At 38.6% G+C, this 11,964-nt stretch overlaps 1 protein-coding gene across 2 annotated transcripts; it reads right to left on the reverse strand.

Annotated features, from left to right (window-relative positions):
* Window positions 1-605: 605 nt before the first annotated feature.
* On the reverse strand, window positions 606-11,368 carry LOC127631367 (kelch-like protein diablo). 2 transcript variants are annotated; one of them, XM_052109467.1, is made up of 5 exons: window positions 11,216-11,368; window positions 10,338-10,491; window positions 9,484-9,562; window positions 8,297-8,524; window positions 606-6,742 (listed from the first exon to the last, which is right to left on the reverse strand). In XM_052109467.1, the coding sequence occupies exons 2-5, from the start codon at window positions 10,489-10,491 to the stop codon at window positions 5,218-5,220; spliced, it is 1,986 nt and encodes a 661-aa protein (XP_051965427.1). In that variant the 5' UTR covers window positions 11,216-11,368; the 3' UTR covers window positions 606-5,217. The 2 variants fall into 2 exon arrangements, with proteins under 2 accessions (XP_051965427.1, XP_051965426.1); XM_052109466.1 differs by having other exon boundaries at window positions 10,934-11,368.
* Window positions 11,369-11,964: the final 596 nt, after the last annotated feature.

Below are 11,964 nucleotides of genomic sequence, written 5' to 3' on the forward strand. Positions count from 1 at the left end.
TAATTTTTGACCCGTATATGACTGACTTTACAAAATGAGATGTTAGGCAGAATGTACCATTTACATTCATTTTAAGGAGAAAAAAAAGATGCAATAAAAGTTAATGGATACATATGCCAACATTTTGCCAAACATCCCCACAGAAGACAGAAAATCAGATGGGTTTGTAATGACACGAGGGTGCCGTTATACTGTACATGATAAAAAAAATTGTCCCATCCCTATAAATGAGCTTGATAGGTTTGTGTTTGCCACCAATGTTTAAAATTGAAAAGCATGTTTAGTATTTACGGGAACAAAATATATAATTCATAAAGAATGCTTGCTTTTACTTATCCATGTAGCACAAAAAAGTTCAACGTAGTTCAGTTGTGACCTTGTATAAAAAGTGACAATTATTGCTGAAATGGAAAAACTAAAAAGAGGAATAAACTCTACTATGGATGATCAGGTCATGAATGCAAGAGTTAATTAAAGAGGCCAGTTGAGTCCGTAAAGTCTGGGTAATAATGTAGCACCTTGGTATGTAACAGTATCACTTCCTCACCACTTTTATGTAAAAGTATCTTATAAAAACAAACAAACAAACAAACATCAAACTTCCGCTTGCAATTTATTGTAATGCAAACCAGAGCACAGATCATTTTCCATTCAAACAGCTTTCAATATTAGACAATTTTAGGTCTTTTAAAACAAACAGACCTGTTTGACATCGGATGAAAATTTGAGAGTCCATTTGTCTCTGTGAAAATCATTTTGCCATATGATAGAAATACAATGATTTAGAGAAAAGAAAACAATGAAAGCATACAAAAAGCAGTCATTTGGTTTCTTTTATAATCATTTGTTAAAAACTTTCAGATGAGATGACCAGCAAAAGATGTCATTAAACCACTACACATATATTTACTCATCAGTATCACTGAGGGCAGACTGAACAAGGTGTGTTATAGGGATGACTGCAGATAAATCATCAATAACCCTGTTAGGAAACATAACCTGACCCTATACAACAGCTAAATGCAAGCCACACAATACTGCTGTGGTCACTACTACCTTAAGGCAAGGCTATTTAACTTTGCTCCTGGATGGCCACCGTCCGATGGCCAACAAAAGTCTGCAGTGGACCTTGAGTTGAGCAGAAGTAATATTCTGACCATCACACTTGGAGTAACTTTGGAGGTATGATGGATCACACAATCTAGTGACCTTGTGTCTCCAAGTGGCCAGCAACTTTGTTGGGCCCTTCTTCATGAATTAATAACATCCCATAACTAAAGATTCAGAGCCAAAAATTTTAATAGATGCTCCAAAAGCATCCAACGATGGACACCACAAAATGCAGTCATACAAAATAAGGATTGCAACATAAGTTTTTTGTAGCCATTTTGTTGTTTGTATTCATTTAGTTTTTTTCTTTGTTAGTTCAGAAATAAAGGCTGAAATTTCAGTCCAAGAGCAAGTGTTGCAAGTCCTGTTTTGATCAGTATTTATATCTATAAAAACAATGTGCGAGTGAGAGATTCCAGCATCAAATTAGGTTGGATTAGGGTGGTATTGTAATTGTTTCATAATTAGTTCACCTTGTTAACAAAAGTTCTGATTTTCCGGGTTACAGAAGTGTTTGCAACATAGCATATCTGATTAAAAATCATCCAAATGACCCACATGATAACTGCTGCTAAGCAACATTATAAGAACATGGTAAGATGTTACCAAGGTAAACATGGTTTCCACAAATAAAAAAACAAAAACTTTACAGTGCTATTACAATAATACTGTGGTAATTTCCATTGTTAATTAAAATAGCAGAGATTATGAAATCTGAATAGTAATTTATTATGATAATAAAGCAGCAACACTGTAGTAACTATGGTATTTTGGTGGGAACTATGGTTACCATGGTACATTTTTGTAAGGTAGCATTCTATGTCTACAGTTAAAGTCAGAGATTTACATACACTTAGGTTGATGTCATTAAAACTAATTTTATTAACCACTCCACATATTTAATATTAGCAAACTATAGATTTGGCAAGTCGTTTAGGACATCTACTTTGTGCATGACATATGTAATTTCTCCAACAACTGTTTCCAGACAGATCGTTTCACTTTTAATTGACTAAATCACAATTCCAGTGGGTCAGAAGTTTACATACAATAAGTTAACTGTGCCTTTAAGCAGCTTGGAAAATTCCAGAAAGTATTTTAAGGCCAACCTTCAAACTCAGTGCCATTTTTTCCCCATGATTCCAAGCAAAAAGAAATCAGCCAAGACCACAGAAATAAAACTGTGGACCTCCACAATCTGGTTCATCTTGGGAGCAATTTCCAAATGCTTGAAGGAACCACGTTCATCTGTACCAACAATAGTACGCAAGTATAAATATCATGGGACCACGTAGCCATCATATGGCTCAGGAAAGTGGTGCAATCTGTCTCCTAAAGATGAACGTAGTTTGGTGCAAAAAGTGCAAATCAAGCCCAGAACAACAGCAAAGGACCTTGTGAAGATGCTGAAGGACACAGGTAGACAAGTATCTATATCCACAGTAAACGAGTCCTATATTGATATAACCTGAAAGGCTGGGTAGCAAGGAAGAAGCCACTGCTCCAAAATCGCTAAAATAAAGCCAGACTACAGTTTGCAAGTGCACGTGGGGACAAAGATCTTACTTTTTGGAGAAATGTCCTCTGGTCTGATGAAACAAAAATGTTGTACTTCCAAAGTTGTGGCAAATTGGCTTAAGGACAACAAAGTCAAGGTATTGGAGTGGCCATCACAAAGCTCTGACCTCAATCCATCAGAAAATGTGTGGGCAGAACTGAAAAGGCATGTGCGAGCAAGGAGGTCTAAAAACCGGACTCAATTACACCAGTTCTGTTTGGTGAAATGGAGCAACTTATTGTGAGAAGCTTGTGGAAGGCTACCCAAAAGGTTTCACCCAAGTTTTTCAATTTAAAGGCAATGCTACCAAATATTAACACAGTGTATGTAAACCTCTGACCCACTGGGAATGTGATGAAAGAAATAAATGCCGAAATATATCATTCTCTCTGCAATTATTCTGACGTCACATTCTTAAAATAAAAGTAGTGATCCTAACTGACCTAAGACAGGGAATGTTTCCTATGATTAAATGTCAGGAATTGTGAAAAACTGAGTATTGAGAAATGTATTTGGCTAAGGTGTATGTAAGCTTCTGACTTCAACTGTATATTGAGCATCACAGTGAAAACAAAGAGATTAAAAAACAAAAAATCCCCTTTTCTATTAATCTTCCTTACTATATTTCATTTACAATTTAAGCTAGTTTACAGACAGACAGAGAGCGAGAGAGAGCGAACGATTTTTGTTGTGGTTCAAGAACAAATTCTTAATGATGTGAAATTTTCAAGCAGACATTTGGGCATCTGTGTAGAATTTTTATCAATGCTCTTGAACCTCAGAAAGTCTTTGAATCACAGCAATGCACTGAAAATCTCGCAATTTATCTTGGCAAGTTGGCATCTTTACGAGATAAACATTCTGAAATCATACAAATATCCTATGTTTTTGTTATGCATTTCTTTGTCAATATTTAGAAACGAAAACATATGTTCAGCTTGCAGTTATGAAATAAAGGATTACAGAGCATCAAGACATCAACCAATATTGAAGATGTAAAATTAGGTGCAAAAACATGTCACGGTGACAGAAATGCCAATTTCTAAAAATCACACTTCCTGACCTGTCCTATCAATACGCATGATTCTGCAATTTCCAAATGCTTGAAGGAACCACGTTCATCTGTACCAAAAATAGTACACAAGTATAAACATCATGGGACCACGTAGCCATCATATGGCTCAGGAAAGTGGTGCAATCTGTCTCCTAAAGATGAACGTAGTTTGGTGCAAAAAGTGCAAATCAATCTCAGAACAACAGCAAAGGACCTTGTGAAGATACTGAAGGACACAGGTAGACAAGTATCTATATCCACAGTAAACGAGTCCTATATTGATATAACCTGAAAGGCTGGGTAGCAAGGAAGAAGCCACTGCTCCAAAATCGCTAAAATAAAGCCAGACTACAGTTTGCAAGTGCACGTGGGGACAAAGATCTTACTTTTTGGAGAAATGTCCTATGGTCTAATGAAAAAATTTTTTTGGAGGTAAAAGACTGAGGCTTGCAAGCCGAAGATCACCATCCAAACCATGAAGCATAGGGGTGGCAGCATCATGTTGTGGGGGTGTTCATCATGTTGGGGAGTGGTGCACTTCACAAAATAGATGGCATCATTAGGAAGGAAAATTACGTGGATATAATGAAGCAAAATCTCAAGACATCAGCCAGGAAGTTAAAGCTTGGTCGCAAATGTGTCTTCTAAATGGACAATGACCCCAAGCATACCTTCAAAGTTGTGGCAAATTGGCTTAAGGACAACAAAGTCAAGGTATTGGAGTGGCCATCACAAAGCTCTGACCTCAATCCATCAGAAAATTTGTGGGCAGATCTGAAAAAGCATGTGCAAGCAAGGAGGTCTAAAAACCGGACTCAATTACACCAGTTCTGTCTGGTGAAATGGAGCAACTTATTGTGAGAAGCTTGTGGAAGGCAACCCAAATACAGGGAATGTTGCCTATGATTAAATGTCAGTAATTATGAAAAACTGAGTATTGAGAAATGTATTTGGCTAAGGTGTATGTAAGCTTCTGACTTCAACTGTATATTGAGCATCACAGTGAAAACAGAGATTAAAAAACAAACAAAAAAAAAAAAAAAATCCCCTTTTCTATTAATCTTCCTTACTATATTTAATTTACAATTTAAGCTAGTTTACAGACAGACAGAGAGCGAGAGAGAGAGAGAGAACGATTTTTGTTGTGGTTCAAGAACAAATTCTTAATGATGTGAAATTTTCAAGCAGACATTTGGGCAAATGTGTAGAATTTTTATCAATGCTCTTGAACATCAGCAAGTCTTTGAATCACAGCAATGCACTGAAAATCTTGCAACATATCTTGGCATCTTTACGAGATAAACATTCTGAAATCATACAAATATCCTATGTTTTTGTTATGCATTTCTTTGTCAATATTTAGAAACGAAAACATATGTTCAGCTTGCAGTTATGAAATAAAGGATTACAGAGCATCAAGACATCAACCAATATTGAAGATGTAAAATCAGGTGCAAAAACATGTCACGGTGACAGAAATGCCAATTTCTAAAAATTACACTTCCTGACCTGTCCTATCGATACGCATGATTCTGCATGACCGGATCGGTCTTTTTTCCTTTCCCTGTTTCTGTTGAGCAGCCCGAAGACGCGTCAAAATGTGTTTTTTGGGGAACTTTAGAGTGGTGCATCCAAACTGGCTAACTCCTCCTGTATCTCCTGGTAATTTCTCCCTTCTTTGGACCCAGCTACGCCAGCCAGGTTTCCAGCAGTATACACTATCATAAAATCTTGATCCATTCTCGCCACCCAATACATAAATCCTGCGCTTCCATCTGGCAACACCTCCGGCAGCAATGCGCCTTGGCAAGCCTGGAAAAACCACAGGACTAGGGGCACGGTCGCTACCACCACCCCCTCGGTCTGCTGGAACAGGCACCTCCCGTTCCATTGCCGATCCTCGTCCTTCTCGAAAGAACAACACACGTCCTGTAGCATCTAGTGGTTCAGCCTGGGTGTAGTTGCCATCTAGGAACTTGGCTGCATCACGCAAGTAACCCCCGATAGCACAAACACCACCACGTACTGCTACTCCTCCAGCCAGGCAGGTGGCGCCAGAGTCTAGAGCAACACGGCTCCAGGTCCGTGTAACAGTGTGGTATATAAGCACGCCTGCATGCACCACAGCCCTACTCTGCTCCAAAGTGGTACCCCCAAGCAAGTACAGGCGACCACGGAGGGCAGCGCAAGCAAAAGAGCGCAGCGGCAATGGCAAACGAGGTCCTGATGCCCAGGTGAGTGTATTAAGGTCAAATCTTTCACATGTGTCTAGAAATGCTGATCGGTTACATCCACCCAGAGCGTATAAGAAACCTCCACAGCCAAGCAGCCCCAACATTGCACGTGGTTCAGCCAGCAATGGCCGTGCAATCCAGCGGTTTAGCACGACATCGTACTCATGCAGCGATGATGATACTTGACCTGACCGCAGAATTCCACCTGCCACAAACAAGCGACCTCCAACAGCAGTACAGCCGGGGCAAAGCAACGAGCCCAAGGCAGACAACTTCTCCCACATTCCTGTACGTGGGTCAAAGCAATCTACTGTGAAGTCTTTTTTCTGTAAAGACTCATCCTCCCTTGGTTTAAGATCCACACAAACAATTTTCTTCTCGAACATGCCTTCTCGTGGCCTCAATGGTCCTCCCATGCCTTCAGTACTGGCCAGAGGACCGAGTTCTTGGTTCAGACGGTGGCTTTCTTTAGGGCCCAAAAGACCGGGACGTAAATGACGTAACAATTTGGGCATGTGACTGTACCGATCAGCAGGCTGGTATTCTGCCCAGCGTCTCGCTGCATCGTAAACCTCCGTCTCTGATTCCACACCTAATCGGTCAGACTCTAACAAGCTGCCAAGGGTGCCTGGGTCCAACAGGAGGAAATCCCTCTGCCGGGCCACTCGAGGAAAATGCTGGCCCACAAGTCGCAAAGAAGCCCGAAGAAGAAGCTGATCATGATGTGAACGAGCCAGAGAGTACATACCCAGGCAATTCTCCACAGAGAGGTGTTCAAAAAGGAACCTAAGAAACAGGGGAAAAAGATATGATTATTGGTCAAATAAGCTTTAAAAAATATGTTGGTACATAGGGTTGGGCGATATGACGGTATAAACTTGCTATACTGTTAATAACGTGACAGGTTTATGTGGAGGTGGGCCAGGTACATGGCTTCCATATAAGCAGGGTAAGCAGTGCTTACCTAACAGAAGAGAAAAGAAAAATGACACCATGAACTATTTAAATACAATTGTTAATATAAACTACTGTTTTCGTTCAAATTCATCATCTTTCATTTCAGTTCAGCAGCATAGACAGTTATTCATTTATTCGCTTTGGCGCCACCCTCAGGTATAAGCACTTTATGTTATGCTTTCTCTGACTTGGATTCAAAGCATTGTTTACTGCCCTTTCATTCAACATTATATGTTCATTCAAACTGAATCCCGCCCGCTACTACAAATGACTAAGGCAAGCATGCTTACCTAAACGAGTTAGCCAATCAGAAGCTCCTTCCTTCAGTCACGATATCAGATTTTTGTTTTACGTCAACCGGTTCAAGTTGACGTAGCTAATGTGTTATTAAGCACTAAAATGGATATTGTGTAAGCATCGAGCAAGGATTTGGCAAAGTTAAATTAAATTACAAATTTAGAAAGAGAGGCTATTGAAGCTTAAACAAGCAGATGACATTTACAACAAAATAACTAGATATTAATTTGCATGGAGAGACTTATTGATTTTGTGTTCCAGTAGAGGCAAGTTAACATGTTTATAAAAAATCCTAGTCATAGATACTAAGTCACCGTTTCTGGTTAGTCTGAGGCTATGAAGTGGTGACCTGGCAATCATGTACTTCTTGTGTTATGCTCTGTCTGTTTTATAGTTATAACGTATATTAAGGGATGACTGTCGTGTTTACATTACATTTGCCTTGTGCATTCAGTTTAAGATTGTTGTCTTTGGTGGTCTGATTAATTAATTGCTGCTGTCCATTCCAGTGTTTCTGAACTGTGGGAAGAGTGACGTAGTGAAACTCGTAAGTTGCAGTCTTTTTTGTTGTATGTTAAAACATGCTCTTCTGGCACTATGGTTCATTGTATGATTTAATGGACATGAACATGCTCAGCTCAATACATGACAATCTTTTATTTGTGTGATATGAGCATCATCACTGTCCTGAATTTAAAACAATTTGGTCATGAAGTTTGCCACTGTGACATAATTGTTTCCATTGACTGATGGGTTCTAATGCAACAATTTACATCAATAAAATTTCTCTGACATTACTCTCACCCACATAATGTGTTTTGGGCACAGCGTTTAATAATGTGTATTAAAAATCTTTGATGCTTGCCCAGTCTCAAAGCCCACAGCATGTGCCTACAGTGGCCATGACCACTTCACGTTATTGACATGTGAAAGTAACAAAGAAATATTGAGTAATGTACAGAGTGGGATGTGTCCCAAAGAAGTCAATACAAGGAAGCACACATTGAGGGGTATAGTTACATTTTGGCCATGCCACCCACCCATTTTGTACATTGCAAAGATCACAATAAAGCTGTATTTAAATACCTGGAGCAAAGGTCCTGCAAGGGCATCACTTGTAGACGATTAGCTGCTACAAATAAATCCTCTGCAGTGTCAAGACTAAGATCTGCTTCCCCAGTATAAACAAAGTGAATAACGGTCTCCATAACAGAGGGTGTCACTTCCTCCAGTCGGATCTCAGCGAGACGAGACTCCACAAGAGGGCTAGTAAACATGGCTCGAAAATATGGACTGACTGCTGCTAATAGAACCCTGAAAAAGAAAAACAGTGCACACATGACAGAACAGAACAAAGTACAGTTTGACATTTTCATAATTATTAGGACTATCACTAAAGATTATTTTTGTAAAGGAGTAATATAACAATTAGTCTGATGATTAATCATGTAATCTGAAAAATTATTTAACTCTGATTGCATTATGTTGTCGAGGTAAAGTCATGTTTGGCTAAAATGTGTTCATTAGCCCAAGTTTTGATGTACTCTAGGATTGAATAACATCAAAACTATAACCAATATCTAAAGATGTTTCACTCTCTTGTATTGAGCTGCAGCAGTTGCGGGCATTGTTGTGCTTGTGCTACATACAGCCCAGACCGCTTGTCACTTGCCATGTACCATGTTAAATGCTCTTAAGCATCTGGATATTCAGTTCCTTTTTGAGTAAACACTGTTAATAATTTCACATACAAAGCCAAAGACTAGTCGTTACTCCCTCAGTTTAGCCCGTTTCATTTTGCTTCTGCGGGGCACGAGACTCCCGCACAGCAACAAAGGACTCATCTACTCTCCTGCATCTGCACATGGCACCGCAAATAGCATGGAGTCTACCTAGTGAACTTACAGTGTTGTGTCTGGCAGGTCTGTGAAAACTAGATGTCTGCTTTCAAGTGCTGTTGCATTGCTGAACTGATTTTATGGTTTTTCAGGGCAACACAAAACTAAATTGTTTTTCAAAATCTAAAGTGAAGTGCTCTTGCACAGATCTTGTCCTTATGAGTTCGGACCCACGTCCGTGGACTGTCTCACTTCAGTCTTATTTTTCTATTTGTCTATTCAGCAATTTTGTAATACAGGAATTTAATTTAAGTAATCGTGAAAGCACTAATCATTATAAAAATACTTCAAATGATTTCACCTATGGAAATAAAAGCTAACTTATGCAAAACATGACAATCAGACAACTTTCAATGCTGAAAACATAAAACCTACCTGTGACACATGAACTTCTTTCCCTCCACCAATAGTGTGACATCACACAGCTGCTGAGCATCAAGTAGCTGCTTTAACCCTGAATGAGTTGCCACAAAGGAAAGCAATAAAAGGAGTTAGATTCATGGTTGCATAAAAATCCTTTATTCATATGGCCTCCACTATGCTCTTATAAATTACACATTTGCATCTTTGGTGATACATGTTATTTACCAATAATGACAAAACAGGATGTGAGAATTTAAAGGTGCACTCAGTAACTTCTTTTGTTTGCGTTATCTTGTATTTACAGTGACACCTAGTGGTGTGGATGCAGCATCATTCAAAATCAATAGTTTTCAGTTTTAAGTGTCTTTGTAGACTGAATTCACTATTCTCAATCAGCCATGATTAATAATCCATGAGTGAAAGTGTCAAATAACAGAGCGGTTAGTGAGTTAAAGAGTGTAGCATTAGGCTGGTCATGTGATTCTAACATGGCAGCCCCACGAGGGAACCCACTCCATTTAGAATAATACAGCACAATAATGTAGCACAAATGGTATGGGACTACACACTAACGTTTAATACTTAGTATTAATACTATTACTAAGAAGTAATAGTTATGCTTGCCTTTGCAAGCACAATTAATTAGGGTTTTGATTTTTATGTGTGCCTGCTTGCTTTCTCAGTAAATTTTAAAGCACAAGGAAACTGTATTGAAGTGTAAGACATACTGTATGCAGAACAAAAAATACAGGAGAAATGGAAGACAGATTGTCAAGTGCTGCTCTTTAAAATAAAAAAATAGTAAAAAGGAAACAAGAAATAATATTCTAGAATCTGTATGACAACTATTCAGCACTTTTTCTCACCCTGAGTCACATACTCCCCCAAAGGAGTCGAGTGGTCATCTGGAAAATCCTCTTCTTCCGAGTCGCTATCTGAGAGAGGCTCTCCACCCCCTCTGTCTGCATCCTGCCACGGCTGTGGTCGCCAGCTAACTGTACCACCTCTGATTGTATTCATCTGTAAAAACAGATCGTCTTTAGAGTTGATATTTAGCAGATGCTCTTCAAAGCATCTTACAGTACAATAATTGCAGGGTCAGTTTAAGAACAACAGAGTTAGGCACTACATTTTAAAGCACTTTCATGACAGAGCTGGACAGAGATTTCAACAGGTTTCCAGCCTATGGGATTGAACTTGCAATCTGTTATTAGCTTCCTTTCACTGCTTTACTAAAGATCTCAAAGATACAAAAAATATACTGCCTTAAAATATTTGTTGACAGTGAGCGAATAGTGTCAATTTGGTAAACATCAGTAATGCTAACATGACAATGCACACCACTAGCTATGCAATATATGAGTTTTTTTTATCAACACATCAATGTTTACGCAATTATAATACGAACACAGGCGGAGCATAAAACACCCTTTCTTAACGGACACCGTGTGATTTTTTTTACCATGACGAGAGAAGATTTAAATCTGAGATTGAGTTGACCCCAGCAGTACAGGTCTAAGTGGTGGATATTTTCTTAATTGTTGTTGCTTATTGAGTTCTACTTTGTGCATCAAGGCTGTCAGTGTGCAACCACAGTACAGATTGCCAGACACCCTTCGGCCCACTCGGAGCGCCTTGACCTTCCTAGGTAGTTTCAGCGCAAACTGGCCGGCTCATCACGGTTTGTTGTCCATCTTTAGCAGATCAGCACACATAAACACAAATGCACTCCTGCTATATCCACCTTGTTGTCCTCGATTCCATGTACATTATTAACGGGTTGTGATCCGGAATGCCGTTGAAACTGTAGAACTAGTGGGGAAAAAATTAATTATTGTTTGTAAGTATTATAAACTATTGCTCATAGCTGTAAGCATTGCTCCACTGGAGGCGAGGCAAGCAAGCGGAGGGGTTCTAACTTGCCGGAACAACACATTTTACTTCCGCTTTGTTCATTGCGCACGAATTACCGGATGTGACGCTTAATTATTTGCTTCGGAAACAAGACTCGTTTAATAATTGATTTTAAAAGTCTGTATTTTATGTATTTATGTTATTTTTAACGTATTTTTTCTGTGTATTGTTATTTTTCATAGTTTGAACATTGATCAAATAAAATAAATATAAAAACGAATTACTTGCGTTTCCGTGTTATATTAGGCAGACAATTTGATGTTTATAAGCAAAACCCAACATTTCAATACTATTGATGGCTTTCACAAAATTAAATCGTAAATTAGTTTCGCCAAAATATTACAACAATGATTGCTGTAAAACCACAATAAATTAATATGGAATCTCCTGCGAACACTGCTGTCAGAGATGTTGCATATTTTGTTTTATTTTATTTGTATGACAGTTGTGGCTAATAGCCAACCAAATTCCTTATGAAAATGTTGTATTTTAAAAACTATTGTTTTTTAATGCTAATAATAACAAGCTCAAATTGTTTTTATTCTTCGTGAGGAAAAAACGCACAAAAAACGTAATTTT

Source organism: Xyrauchen texanus, chromosome 38, assembly GCF_025860055.1.
Source record: "Xyrauchen texanus isolate HMW12.3.18 chromosome 38, RBS_HiC_50CHRs, whole genome shotgun sequence".
NCBI lineage: Eukaryota > Metazoa > Chordata > Actinopteri > Cypriniformes > Catostomidae > Xyrauchen > Xyrauchen texanus.